Source organism: Lynx rufus, unplaced genomic scaffold (genome assembly GCF_022079265.1).
Source record: "Lynx rufus isolate CCGP_SWC_20201006 ecotype Redwood Valley unplaced genomic scaffold, mLynRuf1.p SCAF_19, whole genome shotgun sequence".
Taxonomy (NCBI): domain Eukaryota; kingdom Metazoa; phylum Chordata; class Mammalia; order Carnivora; family Felidae; genus Lynx; species Lynx rufus.
Genome location: NW_025814833.1, coordinates 14,430,123 through 14,448,913, shown reverse-complemented (window position 1 = coordinate 14,448,913; position 18,791 = coordinate 14,430,123). Strand labels below are relative to the sequence as shown.

Genomic DNA, 18,791 nt, shown 5'->3' with positions numbered 1-18,791 from the left:
CACGGACTCAAGTTCCCGAACGTCGGAGAACCTTCCAAAATTCCCTTCCCGAAGTCCCCGCCCCCCGCTCGTCTCCGTAGTGCGTCAAAGGCCCGTAGTCGTCATAGGAGGAAAAAAAAATGTACGTCGCGCGAGATTCGGCGACGGGATTTCGAAGTTAGGGAACAGCCGCGGCGCACGCGTACTGGCCTCACAACCTCGGGGCGGCACGCGGGTAGGTAGGCTAGAGCCCAGAGGAGGGGAGGCAGAGCGTGCTGGTGTCTCCCCCGGTCGCCGCGCAGTGTGTGGGTCTGCGGGTCGCTGGAGGTGCGGAGCCCCGGGCCTGGCCTGGTCTCCCCGGTGCGCGTGTGACTGCGGCGGACGCCGTCCTGCGCCTCCGAGAGTTGGAGGAGTGCCGCGGGCGTGCGCCCCGGCGTCGGAACGTGAGCGCGTGCTCGCCGTTTCCTTTTTAACGGTCGCCCCCCACGCACACACTCCAGTCCCCAGAGAGTTGGTCTTCGCGCCTCGGCGCACCCCCTCCTCACCCGGCCCCTCCCACCGACCCACCCCCACCCCCACCCCATTCCCGCTCGCTCCTGGTGGGTAGCCGGCTTCATCCCCGGGGTCCCTGCTTGGGGGCGGAGAAGATGGCTGGCGGACGTCTGCTGTTGGGGGGCGACTTCCTGTCGCCGCCGCCGCTGCCCCCCCTCCCGCCGCCGCCGCTGCCGCCCCTCCCGCCGCCCCCGCCCGAGCCAGTGCTGGAGCAGTGGCGCTATAGCCACGAAAGTGACTGGCAGTGGGCTCTGCGGCGCAGCTTCATCTGTCGGCACCTGCACAGCTATCCCGGCGCTGCCCTGGACCAGCTCCTCGCGCTCTCCGCCGCCTGGACCAACCACGTTTTCTTGGGCTGCAGGTGAGGAAGGTGTGAGGGTCGGGTTACGGACCGGGGCAGGGGGCTCGGTGATGGGGATCGGGATAGAGACGGGGGCAGGATACGGATGAGGACTTAGAGGCTGGATGGAGATTGGGAGGTGCTGGAGGACTCCAGAGGGTTCGGTATTGGTCTGGGGGGTTGGCCGCGCGAGGTGGTAGAGGGTGCGGGAATCGCGGGAGCAGCTCCTCCAGGACCAGGGATGGAAATAAAGCAGCACCTGGAAGACGACTGATGAGAGGTGGTCATTGTGGTGGTGGTTTGGGAGGGCGTGGGAAATGACGAATAGCAGAATCTCGGACCTGCGTAGGACCTTCCAAGGATTGCGGTAGCCGCAGAGATATTCGACAGTCGGGGCTTCGAGGGTCTGCTGGGCGAGGGGGAGGGGAGGGGAGGGATCCCTGCTAGTCTCCTCCTGACCACTCCCTCTTTCCAGCCCCATTAAATAAAACAACACCAGCCCCCCGGCGGGGTTTTACTGTGTTCTGCTGGGGAGGCGGTTTGTATGAGGTCTCTTAGCTGCAGGGTCCGCCTTGCTTGTAGATTTGCGCATAATGTGCCTGGACACAAACAAAGAGATGGATATATCTATTCTAAAAATGGATTGCTCTCCTTTCACCTTGCATGTGATCAGAAGGATTAACATTTGGCCTGTGGGTGAGGTTTTAGGGGTGTGGGTGGGTGTGTGTGCGTGTGTGTCTGTGTCCGTGTCCCTTTCCTAGAACCTGGTGCATGTTCTGAACAGGCCTCTTTGAAAGCTCTTTGCATTCAATGGAGACTGCAGTATGGTTCCAACGCATTAAAACAAAACAAAACAAGACTACTTGGACCTGTGTCCTTTGGAACCCCCCAAACTAATCATTCCTTTGGTAGACTTGAGAGGCTTTTTTTTTTTTTTTTTTTTGACACTTAGGGCTTACGGTGAATTTTTTATTAGGATGAGAAATTCTGGAAAATGATCAGATCAAATTCAGCCAATTCAGTTCTAGGAATGACCATAACAGATACAGAAAAATAGGATTGTCCACATCTACCCTTAATTGTTGAACGTAGTATCCAGTATATACTTTGTTTTGCTCACTATTTTTTTCGATCACTATTTTTTTCCTATCTTCTCTAGGTTAGTATAATTTCTGCCTCCAGAGACAATGATTTCACTGGAGGAACTGGTTACAACTGGGGAAGCCTCAGTTATTAATTTAGATAAATCTAATTGACCTTCACTTAACAATATTACTGTTTGCAGTTGAAAATGTACTTTTATCCTGTAATTATAGATCTCCTTGATATCATAGAAAGTCCCAGGAAATCTGAATCCTGAAGAAAAAATGTACATGGGGGAGAACAGCTATCCTTTGTGTTAATAATAAATCTTACCTTCTCTCTAGAATGTGAGCTCCTTTGGGGAAGAGGTCTTTACTTTCTTGTTCACACCTTTATCCTCAGTGCCCAGAAGAGTGTCTTCTGCGTAATAGCCACTCAGTATATGTGTGGAGTGAACAGATGAATATAGCTTTATACTGTACAAAATGTATTCATTATTTATGTCTCTCATTTACTACAACAGTCTTGGGAATTAGGTGGTGTCTCATTTTTACAGCTAAATCAATGGAGGCCAAGAAGTTAAGAGACTTCCAAGGTCCCGCAGTTGGGGCCAGTACCCAGGTCTTCTGATGCTCTTTCCACTGAGACACAGCTGCCATATTTGGGAAGGATGGACCAGGAGTGAGAGCAAGTAACTGACACAAGTCACATCATTATTATATCTCAGGATTTCGTTCCAAGAACAACAGCCCTTTATGTAACTAGGGCATTAAACAACACAAAACAGGCCAATGGTAGTTGGTGTTAAAAGCTCAAGCATTCAGGACATTTTGTGTGTGTGACACCATTCTTCATCATGTCACATTTTAGTTAAGTCAGTTCCATCCATACAAGAATTGCCATAACATTATCGAATAGCTTAACTGAAGAATAATGTTTGCATTATATCTGATCACATAGATACAGGAGAAAGGGCAAAGGCAAGAAAGAATCTTGGAAGCTAGGGACCAAGTGCCGTTTTCCACTTGAGTCAGGCTTTATGTTAGCTGTCATCTTCAGGTGGGTAAAATCTATATTCCAGTACTTGTTAAGGTTGATGTTGGCAGAGCTCATTTTCTGGTCTCTTCCATGAGAGAAGACTGTTTTGTCGAAGGAACTGCAGAATACATGGTGAAACAGCCTGTTCTAAATTTAAATTGTTAATTTGTTGTTGTTCAAAGTTCATCCTTTGACTTTTAGAACAGGTTGCAAATAATAGCACTTTTATTCCCCTACTGGAGGACTTTCTGTGTTCTGTTTTAGTTGGGGCTGAAATAACTCCTCCTAGGTCAAGGATAGCTTTGAAAACTTCTTGATCATAAGACCCAGCCAGGAGGAGCTCCCACATGATCAGGGAGGCAAACCATGTTTCATTCCTTTTGGTGATAGTAGTGATTTTCCCCACAACAAGCTTGAGTATCTTGTAACAGTGGTTCTCAAACTTAAGCCTCAGAATCACCTGTCAGGCTTGTTAAAACACAGATTGCTGGGCCCCACCCCCAGAGTTTCTGATTCAGGAGGTATGGGGCAGGACCCCCAAATTAGCATTTCTAACAACAGCTTTATAGGTGATACCAGTCCACACTATGAGAACCACTGCTTTATAGGATAAGCAATGTTTTCCAGTCAGCTTTTTCATCATTTTCCGGGCAGCCAGGAAGCTCAAATAGCTGAAATTATTTCTCTTCACTCTTATTTGTCTGTTTCATAAAAGTAAACAACCTCTCAAGATTTGTTTCTGCAAGCAATTTCTAAGATATGTCCTGTGGCTAAAGAAAAGTTAGCACAGTCTTCTAATCAGCTGCACGTACAGCACTTATATAATTGTTTGTATGAATGCCTAGGGAACCGTGCAGTGTTTTACTTAAAAACTGTAGATAATGCAACAACCATATTTAATAAAGCAGAATGTTTGGTTAAGTGGAGCATTCTCTTTTCCAATCGTTCTTCATCGATAGGATCAGAAGAAGAATCCTGGCCTATTGATCTTTGATGAGATGTTAATAGGAAAAAATATATCTTAAGATGAAACCAGGTGTGCCACCTTGATTGTTTGTCTCTTCCTTGTTAAGAGACTGGTTTCTGGAAGGTAGGTGGCCAGTTGCATTCACGTTGTGAAAATAACTTTGCACGTCGGTAGCATGCATCAGCCACCAGCTAAAGAAGTGGGAGTGAGAGCTTTCAAAAGATTGATCAATAATCTGGTTGTGTGTTATTCACTTACGATGTTAGGAGTCTTATTAATAGTTTTGAATAAATAATTTTATACATGGGAATTCTGATCTTTGCTTAGTTTTGAAACCTCAGCTTTTTTTTTTTTTTGAACCTAGTAGAGCAATTTAATAATTTTTTTTTCAATTTTGGAAGCATTGAGGCACCTGGATGGCCCAGTCAGTTAAGTGCCAGACTCTTGATTTCGGCTCAGGTCATGATCTCATGGTTCGTGAGTTCAAGCCCTGTGTTGGGTGCTGTGCTGACAGTGTGGAGCCTGCTTGGGATTCTCTGTCTCCCTCCCTCTCTGCTCCTCCCCCACTCACTCTCAAAAATAAACCTTAAAATATAAATAAATAAAATTTTGGAAGCATTGCTGAATGTTTGTTAAATTTCAAGTGCCACTGTAGATCTTAAGTATGCACCTATCTTTTTTTTCACAAGTGTAAAATTCATGGGGCACCTGCCTAAGTGGCTCAGTTGGGTAAGTGTCCAACTGTTGATTTTGGCTCAGGTCATGATCTCATGGTTTGTGAGTTCAAGCCCCATATCAGGCTTTGTGCTGACAGCATGGAGCCTGCTTGGGATTCTCTGTCTCCCTCTCTCTCTGCCCCGCCCCTGCTTGCTTGTATGCTCTCGCTCGCTCTCTCTCTCTCTCTCTCTCTCTCTCTCAAAATAAATAAATAAAAAGAATGTAAGATTCATAAGGTGAAATGTTTTTGTCTGTTATAAATCCTCTTTATGTATGCCAGGCATGAGGGGACTTGAATAATGTCCTGATTTCCAAAAGCTTCGTACATAATAAGCTGTCTTTGAAGACTCTAAAAACCTGCTGAGGTTGTTTGGTTTTGTTTTTTAAGCATTTATGATCAAGTGGGTAAATTAATAGACATAAATATATAATACGCATGCATCTTAAAATCACTTGATTAGATTTGCCTTAATGACCTTTATTTACATCATGGTCTCTCCGTAAGAGAATATTGTATAGCCATTAAAACTCATGTGGTAAGGGGCGCCTGGGTGGCTCAGTCGGTTAAGCGGCCGACTTCAGCTCAGGTCATGATCTCATGGTCCATGGGTTCGAGCCCCGCGTCGGGCTCTGTGCTGATGGCTCGGAGCCTGGAGCCTGTTTCAGATTCTGTGTCTCCCTCTTTCTCTGACCCTCCCCCATTCATGCTCTGTCTCTCTCTGTCTCAAAAATAAATGTTAAAAAAAATTTTTTTAAAAACTCATGTGGTAATGACGTAGAAAAAAACTTATTGTAAGAACAACGCCGTCACCCTACCAGATTGCGTATAGATGATCTGATAGGAATTTTTTGGGGGGTGGTATGGAAAGCATAAAAAAGGAATAAAAAGTAAACTCCAAAATGTTAATGAAGTTATCAGTGGTTGAATTTGCAGGTGCTTTGCTTGGTAGGTTCTCTAAAATTTCTGGAGTAAAGGTGTTACTTAAATCTACAGAGGTGCCTGGGTGGCTCAGTCGGTTAAACATCCAACTTCAGCTCAGGTCATAATCTCACAGTTGGTGAGTTTGAGCGCCTGCATTGGGCTTTCTCCTATCAGCGCAGAGCCTGCTTCAGATCCTCTGTCCACCCCCCCACCCCTCTTCTGCTTTCTCTCTCTCTCTCTTAAAAATAAGTAAAGTATAAAATATATAAATGTGTGTGTGTGTGTGTGTGTGTATATATATATATATATATATATATATATAAACCTACAGAAAAAATATAATGGAAAACAGTAATGAAAGCTTTACTGGCTTGGCTTATTTACAATTTGTGGAACCAGGGGCACCTGAATGGCTTCGTCGGTTGAGCGTCTGACGTCGGTTGAGCGTCTGACTTCGGCTCAGGTCATGATCTCTCGGTCCGTGAGTTCGAGCCCCATGTCAGGCTCTGTGCTGACAGCTCAGAGCCTGGAGCCTGCTCCGGATTCTGTGTCTCCGTCTTGTTCTGCCCCTCCCCCACTCACACACTGTCTCTCCCCTTCGAAAATTAAATAAACATTAAAAAAAAAAATTCAGTTTGTGGAACCAGGGGTGCCTAGGTGGTTCAGTTGATTGAGAGTCCAACTCTTGATATCGGCTTAGGTCATGATCCCGGGGTCATGGGATCAAGCCTTGCATCTGTCTCCATGCTGAGCATGGAGCCTGCTTAAGATACTCTCTCTCTCTGGGGCACCTGGGTGGCTCAATCAGTTAAGCATCTGACTTCAGCTCAGATCATGATCTCATGATTCATGGGTTCGAGCCGTGTGTCAGGCTCTGCTGACAGCTTGCAGCCTGGAGCCTGCTTTTGGATTCTGTGTCTCCCTCTCCCTCTCTCAAAAAAAACAAAAAAAACAAAAAAAAACAAAGATATCCTCTTTCTCCTTTCCTGTCTCTCTCTGTGCCTGGGTGGCTCAGTTGGTTAAGCATCCAACTTCAGCTCAGGTCATGATCTCATGGTTCCTGAATTTGAGCCCCACATTGGGCTCTCTGCCCCTCCCCTGCTTGCACGCATGCTCTCTCTTTCTCTCAAAAATAAATAAACATCAAAAAAAATTTTTTTCAAGATTCTTGGGGTGCCTGGGTGGCTCAGTTCAGCGTCTGATTTCGGTTCAGGTCATGATCTCACGGTTTGTGAGTTTGAGCCCCACATCAGGCTCTGCGCTGACAGCCTGCTTGGGATTCTCTCTCCTCCTCTCTCTGTCTCTCCCCCACTCATGCTTGCTAGGTCTCTCCCTCAAAAATAAATTAACATTAAAAAAAAAGGTTCACCCCTGCTCACGCACTCGTGCTCGCGCTCTCTCTCTCTCTCTCTCTCTCTCTCTCTCTCTCAAATAAAAATAATAGGGGCTCCTGGGTGGCTCAGTTGGTTAAGCATCAGACTTTCGATTTCAGCTCAGGTCTTGATCTCACAGTTTGTGGGATTGAGCCCTCTGTCAGGCTGTGCACTGACAGGGCAGAGCCTGCTTGGAATTCTCTCTCTCCCTTTCCCTCTACCCCTCCCCTACTCGTTCTTGTTCTCTCTCTCAAATAAGATAAACTTAAAAAAAATAAGAAGAAGTATTTTATGGGAATGCAATCCTAAGGGTCTTGTTAAAGACTCTAGGTTAATATTTGCATTGTTCTCTGAAATGTTGAGAGTTAGGGACTATACAGTCTTTCCCATTATTATTTGAGCTGGTTGGGTTTCCTCAGTGTTATGACTAATACTAAGCTGTCTGTGTTCACAACCTATGCAAAGGTTTATTTTTATAGCCCATGGGTGATGTTGAATTTTGTGGCAGATGTAATGAACAGGGAACAGCAAGTAGGTATAATTATTACTACTGTTGGAAGAAACCCGAGACAAAAGTGAATGGAATGAGCACCGGATGCATGTCATTTACAGCTGTACAGCATATTTGGAATCAGGCTGGAATTGAAGGTCTGGAGGGTATGCCTGGAACTCAAGGTGAGTGGCTTGAGTATAGTACCAATTCAGGTAGCAAAAGTGGCATTACAGGTTTAAGATTTATAGACTTTCATTTTCACAGTCATTTGTGTTCATCCTATACCTTGGAAATTGAACTCCCAAATATGGATGGAAGTGATATATAGAAAGTACAGCGTTTGAGGCTCTACTTTCTGCTGTTTAGGTAAGAAGAAGTGAACACAAGGTTGCTCTTGGCATTTCCATACCGATAGCAGCAGCAGTAGCAATTATCGGTGGAGAGTGCAGGTTATGACTGAGCTAGCTTGTGGTAATCTGTGAAGGCCGCCGCGTCTCGATGCTCCGCTTTGCGAGGAAAGCTGTCCGATGGGTGTGGAACCGGTTGTGCCAAAAGTGGGAAACGTTACCCTCCTTCAAGTTCAGAACCTATTCATGTAAAGGGGTGATAGTTACTCGCATTCAGAACTTTCTTCCCAAATGGCACCCAGAGTCTCTCTTTTGGTCATTGGCCAGGAAAGGCTCTCAAGGTAGGAAGGGTGAGTAGGTCCCCATGATAACAAAAACTTCACTTGAGCCCGTATGTTTGTTTCTCTGCAGTTATATGATAGTCTGTCAAGCAGCCAATCTGCTTTATAAGGAGCCCTTTTAAAAATCGTTTTGGGGTGCCTGGGTGGCTCAGTCGGTTAAGCGTCCGTCTTCAGCTCAGGTCATGATCTCATGGTTCCTGAGTTCAAGTCTGCTTCGGATTCTGTGTCTCCCTCTCTCTCTCTGCCCCTCCCTGACTCCTCGTGCTCGCTCGCGCTCTCTCTCTCTCTCTCTCTCTCTCAAAAATATACATTAAAAAAATTAACACACAAAAGTAAAAGACCTTAATGGACCTCCACGTGCCCATCACCTGACTTCGGAAATATCAACAGTCCGTCATGCTGTCCTCGTTTCATCTATTATGCCCCCCGTTCCTTGTGGGAGATAGTCTGGAGTATATTAAAATCTTGGGGTACCTGGATGGCTCAGTTGAGCATCAGACTCTCAATTCTCTCTCTCCCTCTCTGCCCCCACCTTGCACTCTCTCTTCTCTCTCTCTCTCTAAATAAACTTTCCAAATGCTTCAGTATGTATCTGTACCAGATAATTTTTTTTAATTTGTTTTTTAAGTTTATATGTTTGAGTGAGTGACGGAGAGAGAGCAGGGAAGGGGCAGAGAGAGAGGGGGAGAGAGAATCCCAAGCAGGCTCCACACTGTCAGCACAGAGCCCGATGCAGGGCTTGAACACATGAACTGTGAGATCATGATCTGAACCGAAATTGAGTGAGATACTTAACCAACTGAGCCACCCAGGCACCCCAAGAATTTTTAAAAATAGAGTTATAACGCCATTATTTACACTCAACAAAATGAGCAATAATTACTTAGAATCATCCAATGTCCATGTTCAGTCTTCTCCATTTGTCTCAAAATGTATTTCTTTTAGGATTTTATTTTTTAAGTAATCTCTACACCCAACGTGAGGCTCGAACTCACAACCCGGTGATCAAGAGTTGCATGCTGTACCGACTGAGCCAGCCAGGTGTCCCTCAAAATGTGTTTTACAGTTGGTTTGTTTGATTCATGGTCCAGACCAGGTCCATACATTGTATTTGGTTGATCTGTCTGCTTTAACCTGTAAACCCATTCCCCTGTCCTTTTTATTTTCACGCTATTTGATGAAGAAATTGGATTGTCACATAGTGTTTCCTTCGTTCTGGATTTGGCTGGCTATGTTCTTGTGGTGATGTTTAACATATTCCTGGGAATTAGGGGCTTGATTAGGTTTGAGTTCAATTATTTAGAGGGCTAGAATACTTTATAGATAGTGCTTTGAAATTCCTGTCATCACGTAAGGGGACACATGTCTGCTTGTCTCATTTTTCGTGATACTAAGATTATAAAGTTCCCATCCACTTTTTTGAATTGAAATTTTCATTGAGATCATTGTAGCTTCACACGCAGTTGTAAGAAATAATACAGAGATGCCCTGCATTCTTTAATCAGTTCCCCCAGTGATAACATTTTGCAAAATTATTGTGTAATATCATAATCAGGATAATGCCTTTGTTCACAATCCACTGATTTTATTCAGATCCCCCCAGTTTTACTAGTACTCGTGTGTGTACTCAACTTACTTAGTTGAGTACAGTTTATTACGTGTGTAGGTTTGTGTAGCCACTACCATAGTCAAGATATTGAACAGTTCGGGTACCACAAGGATCCCTCTCGTGACCCTTTTATAAGCACATCCCTTTCCTTGCCCCTCGTATGCAATATTGTGTGTATCTGTTTATTCCTTTTTATTGCTGAGTAGTGTTCTGAGGTGTGTATGTACCAGAGCTTAACCACCCACCTGTTGAAGGACTTTCGGGCTGACTGCACGTTTTGGCTGTTACAAATAAAGCTGCTGTAAACGTTCACGTACACGTGTTTGTGTGAACATAAGATTTGATTTCTCTGAGATAAACGGCCCGAAAAAAGTGCAGTTGCTAGGTCCTGTGGTAATTGTGTGTTTAATTTTGTAAGAAACTTCCAAGTTGTTTTCTAGAATGGCCCTTCCAGTTTACACTCCTACCGGCAGCATATGAATGATCCGCATTCTGTGTCCTTGTCAGCGTTTGATGTTGCTGTTTTTTACTTAGCCATTCTGAGGGTGTGTTGTGATACCCTGTTGTGGTTTTAAATTACATGTTCTCTGACGATTAATGGTGTTGACCATCTTTTTGTGTGCTTATTTGCAGTGCGCCTGTCCTCTTGGTTAAATGTTGTTCACGTCTTTTTGTTCATTTGTAAATACGTATTTTTTACGGTTGCATTTTGAGAGATGTTTGTACTAGATACTCGTTTTTTGTCAAGTGTGTGGTTTGCAGATATCTCTCCCAGTCTGTAGCTTGTCTTTTCATCCTCTTCGCAGGGGCTTTAATTTTGATGAAGTCCTTCTTACCAATTTTGCCTTTTATGGGTCATACCTTTGGTGTCCAGTATGAGAACTGTTTGCCTAGCCCTAGATGCTGAAGATTTCTCCTGTATTTTTTCAATCAGTTTTGTAGTTTTACATTTTACATTTAAGTACATGATACATTTCAAATGAATTTTTGGATGAGAAGTAAGGTTTAGGTTAAGGGTTTGTTTTAAACATTTACTCATTTTGGGGGCAGGCGCAAGAGGGGAGGGGCGGAGAGAGGGCAGCAGAGGATCTGAAGCGGACTCTGTGCTGACAGGCTGACAGCCCGATGTGAGGCTCGAACTCACGAACCGTGAGGTCATGACCTAAGCCAGAGTCGGATGCTTAACCGACTGAGCCAGCCGGGAGCCTGTAGGTTGAGGTTCTGTTTGTCGCCTAGAGATGCCCACTTACTCCAGCACCATTGGTTGAAAATGCTGTCCTTCCGCTGTTGAGTTGCTTTTGCAGCTTTGTCAACAATTAGTTGAGCATGTTTCTGGGAGTTGTTTCTGGATTCTTCCCCATCAGCTTTTTACCTAATAGATTTAGCAGCCGTTGCTGAGTATTTCTTAGTTGCTCAGAGGTACGATTTATACAGGAAAATTCCAGATAAATGCTTGCTTTCTTCCTTTAATACTACCTGTTTTGGAATAATGACTTGATTCCCTTACTGATGCTCAAGTTGTCTCACTTTGCCGGTAGTAGTGTATTCAGATTGGCTTCTGAGTCCATTTGACACAACCCATGAGGTCTTTCATAGCTTTCTTGTTTCCAAGCACAGTAATCTCTCCCACGTTCATCTTGTACATTTCCTGCTCCAGACTTGGAATCAGCCGTTCCCCTAAGGACCCCGGTTCCTTTTTGTGGGAAATGGCAGAGACCACAGTCTGGATGTTAACAACCCAGCCACTCTTAACACTCTTAGTACTTCTATAAATATATAAAGTGGTTATTTACATATAGTATACATATATGATAGAAAAAAATGAATCATGAGTCTATATGAGTACTTGCAAATCAAAGATAAGATCTTCCCCTAAATATTTTAAAGTTTATTTATTTATTTACAGAGTGAGAGAGAGTGCAAGTGGGTGGAGGGGAACAGAGAGAGGAGAGAGAGAATCCCAAGTAGGCTCTGCGCTGGTAGTGTGGGCCTGAATTGACGAAGTGAGATCGTGACCTGAGCCGAAATCAAGAGTCAGACGTTTAACCCACTGAGCCACCCAGGCGCCCCCACTTAAACTTCTTGATTTTATGTTTTGTGTCTTCTAATGAAATAACATAATTACTCATTTGATAGGTAAATGTTTTAGAGTAGATTCTTCAGTTTTATAGCCAAGATGCTCTGTTGATAAGGTCCTCTGGGAGCAATTACAAGATTGGCTCATTTAGAAGCTTTTTTCAAAACGACATTCTTGTCTGTTTTAACTATAGATTATATTAATTTAAATAGGTACAGCCCACGCCTGATGGAAAAAATTCTGCAAATGGCTGAAGGTATTGATATTGGGGAGATGCCTTCATATGATCTGATGCTGTCCAAACCTTCCAAAGGTCAAAAACGTCACCTCTCAACATGTGATGGTGAGTATGCTTGTTTCTGGAAGGTGGGATTTGAAGAAACGACATGGCTTTTTCAGAATGATATGAGCGTGCTATGTGATTTTAAATAGCATGGGTAACATTGGACTTACGTAAAAGAGTTTTAACTTTTAGTTATGTACAGTATTTTGTTGTTGTTTTTCCCGAGGATGCTAAATAGAACTGAACACTAAGAATACTGAGGTCACACTATAATGCTATCCTTGAAGTCCATGCCATGGAACCTCCCTCCAAATAGAACAGCCTTATTACTCTGATCATTAGAACATCTAAGTAACTAAATCCTCCTGGATGGGTCCAAGATGGACCAGCTTTCTGCTGAACAGTGTTACAGGGAGGAAGCTCTAGTGTCTGCTATAGCCTCGACAGAGAGTTCTTCCGTAGCTTTAAATTTGATATCCCCCATAAATCATTAGTTCCCAGCTGCTATTTGTTCTAGAAATGAAACATAGCAAACCGCCCTTTTGTGCTGAATAGGTCGGAACTAAGATTTTGACTTGAAAACCTTTGGGGTCTTTTGATGATTATTATTCTTTGAGTTTTAGTCACAGCTCTGTAGAGAACGATCACAGAGTCACTCACCCCTGGTACCAAAGAGAGAGGCTGTGTAAACGCCACTGGCCGTCATCTCTTTTGCATCAGAGCCATCTGTTCCATTTGCAGGTTTTCAGAAGGGCGCCTTTCAGCACAGGTGGTGTGAGAGTATACTGGAACTACCTCTTTCTCAGTGCACTTCACCTGTGCTTGAACTCATTGGCTACAAAAGTTTCCACCAGTCACGTGTGGTGGTGCCCTGCGTACTTGATGCAGTGGCATATTTTCTATCAAGTTTCTTCCCTTACACTTAGGACAGGGAACATCCGTCCTTATGCTGGAATCCTATGTTGATACTTGAGTCCCTTTGCCTAGATGACCTGAAGTTTTGTGATGGGAAGTATCTTGTACCGACAGTGCCACTTGCAAATAATACAGTTGGTGCTCTTTTCCTGTTTGCTTCTTTTGAAATATTCCCTCTTTAATGAATTGTAAATTTCACTCATTCTATAGGTCAAAATCCTCCTAAAAAGCAAGCTGGTTCCAAATTCCATGCGAGACCTCGTTTTGAGCCTGTACATTTTGTAGCTAGTAGTTCAAAAGATGAAAGACAGGAAGATCCTTATGGCCCTCAGACAAAAGAGGTAAATGAACAAACACATTTTGCCAGCATGCCGAGAGACATCTACCAAGATTATACTCAAGACTCTTTCAGTATACAAGATGGGAATTCTCAGTATTGTGATTCATCGGGATTTATTTTCACAAAAGACCAGCCTGTAACAGCCAACATGTATTTTGACAGTGGGAACCCTGCCCCAAGCAGCACATCACAGCAGGCAAACTCTCAGTCAGCTCCTGAGCCTTCACCGTCACAGACATTTCCTGAGTCAGTGGTAGCTGAGAAGCAGTATTTTATTGAAAAATTAACAGCGACTATCTGGAAGAACCTTTCTAATCCAGAGATGACTTCTGGATCTGATAAAATTAATTACACATATATGTTAACTCGGTGTATTCAGGCATGTAAGACAAATCCTGAGTATATATACGCTCCTTTAAAAGAAATCCCTCCTGCTGACATCCCCAAAAATAAAAAACTTCTAACAGATGGTTATGCTTGTGAAGTTAGATGCCAAAATATCTACTTAACCACAGGTTATGCCGGCAGCAAGAATGGGTCCAGGGATCGCGCTACTGAGCTAGCTGTAAAACTCTTGCAGAAACGTATTGAAGTTAGAGTTGTCCGACGGAAATTCAAGCACACGATCGGGGAGGACCTTGTGGTGTGTCAGATTGGCATGCCTTCCTATGAATTTCCTCCAGCTCTGAAACCACCAGAAGAGCTGGTGGTGCTGGCCAAAGATGCTTCTGGGCAGCCGATTTTTAATGCTTCCGCCAAACACTGGACCAATTTTGTCCTTACGGAAAATGCAAACGATGCCATTGGCATCCTTAACAATTCTGCCTCATACAACAAAATGTCAGTTGAATACAAGTACGAGATGATGCCAAATCGCACGTGGCGTTGTCGAGTGTTCTTGCAAGATCACTGTTTAGCTGAAGGTTACGGAACCAAAAAAACAAGTAAGCACGCAGCTGCCGATGAGGCTTTGAAAATCCTTCAGAAAACACAGCCCACTTACCCATCTGTCAAAAGTTCACAGTGCCAAACAGGTTCTTCACCCAGGGGATCTGGAAAGAAGAAGGATATAAAGGATCTCGTAGTTTATGAGAATTCTTCGAACCCGGTGTGCACGCTGAACGACACCGCTCAGTTTAACCGGATGACGGTCGAGTACGTGTACGAAAGGATGACGGGCCTCCGATGGAAGTGCAAGGTGATTCTGGAGAGCGAAGTAATTGCAGAAGCAGTTGGGGTGAAGAAAACCGTCAAATACGAAGCTGCTGGAGAAGCTGTAAAGACCCTCAAAAAGACCCAGCCGACCGTCATTAACAACTTGAAGAAAGGAGCTATTGAAGACGTGATTTCAAGAAATGAAATCCAGGGCCGCTCGGCAGAGGAGGCTTACAAACAACAAATCAAGGAAGATAACATAGGCAATCAGCTGCTGAGAAAGATGGGCTGGACGGGTGGCGGGTTAGGTAAATCTGGCGAGGGCATTCGGGAGCCCATCTCCGTCAAAGAGCAGCATAAGCGAGAAGGGCTGGGTCTCGATGTAGAGAGGGTGAACAAAATCGCCAAGAGAGATATTGAACAGATCATCAGAAACTATGCCCGCTCGGAGAGCCACACGGATTTGACTTTCTCTACGGAGCTGACTAACGATGAGCGGAAGCAAATACATCAGATTGCCCAGAAGTACGGTCTTAAGAGTAAGTCGCATGGGGTAGGCCACGATAGGTACCTGGTGGTAGGTAGAAAGAGACGGAAGGAAGACCTCCTAGATCAGCTCAAACAGGAAGGCCAGGTGGGGCATTACGAGCTTGTGATGCCTCAAGCAAATTGAGATGTTGCTAATTTATTTTGGAAATGCCCGACGAGGCAGATTTGTGAATTAAAGAAATGCTACATGTCCTGACTGCAGAGTATATTCATTCTTAAGATGTTTCACCTTGTTCATTTCATATAGTGCTTTATTAGGTATTGGAACCCGAAGAATTCGGTCCACTTGTATTAGCTTCATTCAGCAGAGGATACTGTGCGGTTATTGTTTGTGTCTCTGATATCGCTGTGTCCCTCAGATTTTGCTAGTTTGTACAAAGCGAGAACACACGTCCAAATGGAATTTCACCCCGAGAGAGAAATTCTCATTTGAAAGGGCATAGCACAGCAATCTGCAACAATATGTAAAGTTGATATCGACGACAATGAAACTACCGTCTTAATTCCAGACTTACTGAAAATGTCAGATCGTTTTGTATTACTATTTTCATCTTTGTGTGAAGCCAGTTAAAGAATGTTTAACAGTAAATTGTGCTGTACGTGTAAATGTCCTTACCGACTAAATGATGTAAAACTTTCTTAAGGTAATTTTAGTGTTCCTTTATTTATAACTTCTACCATGTGGTTTCCAGAATATTGAAAGTGATTTACTGTATCTTGTGATATAGGAGTTTTAACCAATTCTAGTTTTCATGCTGAGAGAGCACTACTTGAGAGAGCAGTTGAAAAGTTTCAAAAACTTTGATTCAGTCTGAAGAAAGGAAGCTGGAGCTGTTTGTTCTTGGTGCCTTGCAGAGAGACTCACAGCAACTCTCCGTTATAGCTTTTTCACACGGTTTGGACGTACCGCACGTCCGAGGCGGCCACAACCGTGGTAGAACTTGGTAAAAAGACTGCAGATACATTGGTGCTTTGATGAAAAGGTCAGTTGGCCGGTCCCTCTCTCAAAAAGCTTACCAAGCCCCAAAAGCCAACTTTGTAACATATTTAAAACTGCTATTTTCGCTTATTTCTGGAATGTAAAAAAAAAAAAAAATGTATAAAAAGAATTAGCATATGCTTCCTGAATAAAAAGGAGCCAAAGTTGATCAAAATGGTGGCGTGCTTATTTCCGGGCAGCAGCCTAGTGGCGACACTTTGGATCTTTGGAGGGGGGAAGTGGTGTTTGCACAAAATATTTCCACCCCAGAGCGCATGTGGATGAACATAAAAGGACTTGGCAGATACGAACAGCTAGCCAGTCACCCGTCACGTTTTCCTATGGCCCAGCCTGCTGGCTGCAACCAGATCTCAGGCTGTTTGTTTACTTTTACGTGATTTGGGTTTTGTATCTCAGAGCAGGTATTAATATTTACAGTATTACTATTTAGAGAGGACTATTCATATCGATAGTTGAACACTCCCAACGAAATGACAGGGCAGTTAGGTTGCTCACAGTGTCTTAAAACGTTTAGCACCGTATCTGACATGCAGTCGGCCCACCATAAACAGTAATTTCCTTTCCCCTCTATTTTGCATGAAGAAGCTGTCCATGCTAGTTAAACCGATATTTTAAACATATAAAAGGATTCACTTTTACACCTGGATCTCCATCTTTTAGTCACCCACGGTGATTAACTGTGTGTGATGTTTGCTTCTCACTGACTCCCTTTCTACCTACAGTGGGTGGCCTTTCCTGACGTTGGTAGAAAGAGCAATGAGGTGTGCGTTCTGTTTTGGCCCTTCACATTTTAACAATAGCAAAGGGAACAGAAGCCGGCATGTTTATGGGTTTTACAGGATTTTTTCTTTTTTTTTTCACCCCACAAGGCTCATGCCAAACTTGAGAAGCTGCGGTTCAGCTAGTGAGTTGGAAAAGCCAGCCTTCGTTCCCTTGAGTAGGAGTTGGCTTTGGGGATCAAGGGGTGTGAGAGAACTCCTTTCTCTCTTTACGTTGCTTTCCTCTTCCCAGCATGATTTTGGGGGCGGGGCTGGGTGGGTGGGGTGGGAAGTAGGGAAATGTTATCTATGAATCTGGTTTACTTAGGTTAAGTTCAACGGAACAGAATATTAATGTGGTCACAGTTAAGGCTCCCAAATAATTGGGCCAAATTGTGTGTGTGTGTGTGTGTGTGTCTACATATACATATATATGCATACATACACAATTTGTGGAGGGTGGGGGACAAGTATATATTTGGTTCTGGATTTGAGGGTCCAGATTTCCTAACTTCTTAGGTTAGCTTTCCTATTGACGTGGAATTAGGGTGAAGTCACTTACCTCTGTTTGAAAATAAAATCTGTTGAGAAATGGGTTTAATGAGAATGAGCTGTTGGGCAACCTTGCTGCTCTATTTTGTCCCCATTCTGTTGGCTCCTGTATTTTCCCTTTCTTCAAAATTGCAGTCATTTTTAACTCCGTACCTTTGCTATAAAACCAGCACGCATACATGAGCTGCTTCAAGTTTTATTTGAATTACTTAAATACGTTATACTGAGGAAGTAACTCTGTCAGTTATATATAGCCTTGAGTCTCACAGATACACTTTTTAGATTTTTCTCCTCCCCTTTGATTGCAAAATGAATGGGAATTTCATGCATTCTGTTGGGATTCTATTTTTAGTAGAATACAATGCATTCACTTTGCTGTGATAACCCCTGAAGCTAGAGATGGGTCCTAAATAAATAAAGGACTCTTGATTACAACTTTGGTTCTTCCTCATACCCCCACCCCGGTATCAGCAGGTGCAGAATTGAAGACTCAAGTTCAAATCACACTGTCATTTTATAAAGGGACCTCCAAATCTGTTTTAACTTGTTGGTTATAATTATATGCAGGCAGCCTGTGGCATTTGTAAAAAAAAAAAAAATTGTAAAGAAAAAAAGGCAAATTAGCATTAAATGTTTGAGTGAATGGTTTTTGTAGTGCCTTTGACCTCGAGATATGATGCTTTTCAGAGATCAGCTTGATCAGCTTGTTGACTCGGGTGTAAATTATCCCATGAAACAAATTGGGAATAGGATTTCTCAGGAGGTGTGTGAAAAGAAAACAAAAATTAAATCTGCGCACTCCGCGTCTCACCTTAATTTTTTCAAGTGTGACGAACAGTGTCAATATTTAAGGTACCCAGCCACGGTAGGGTGAAAAAGTTAATGTCAAACTGATCTACCAAATAAAGAGCAATGTAACGTGGCTCTACTTCGAAGCAGAAATGGACTTAAGGGAAAATCGTGAGCACATGTAAGGATGCTGCCGCCTCTGACGTGTTGAACGCTCTCTGCCACGGAGGCCCCTCTAAGTGCCGCGTCTTAAAGGCTGAGTACACACACCGTAAAGACCGTTTAATGTCATCTCGCCCCTACCCCGAACGAGAGAGGAGAGTTTCTAGGAAGTCACTGCTCTGGCGTCTTTAGCGCGAGCTAGGTTGCTCCTCGGGAGAGAGCGGTTTTGTTTAAACAAGGGCAGACTGAGGCTACCTGTACGCCCCAACTTCATGCGGGGGTTAAAGTACCGGTCTAGAGTAGTTTGGTGCTATTTGTTACAAGCCAGGGCTTTTGAAAGGGGTGGAATGTCAGGATCGACAAGTTAGGTCTCGGTAGGGGAGGGTGCCGGAAACACCCAGGTGTGTCGACGCCCCCGACCCCGCTTCATTCGCTTGATTGACCATACTG

General features: G+C 43.9%; 1 protein-coding gene across 1 annotated transcript; it reads left to right on the top strand.

Moving 5' to 3' along the window:
• Window positions 1–231: 231 nt before the first annotated feature.
• NKRF (NFKB repressing factor) lies at window positions 232–16,234 on the top strand. Its single transcript, XM_047082095.1, has 3 exons — window positions 232–892; window positions 12,051–12,181; window positions 13,247–16,234. The coding sequence occupies exons 1-3, from the start codon at window positions 627–629 to the stop codon at window positions 15,202–15,204; spliced, it is 2,355 nt and encodes a 784-aa protein (XP_046938051.1). The 5' UTR covers window positions 232–626; the 3' UTR covers window positions 15,205–16,234.
• Window positions 16,235–18,791: the final 2,557 nt, after the last annotated feature.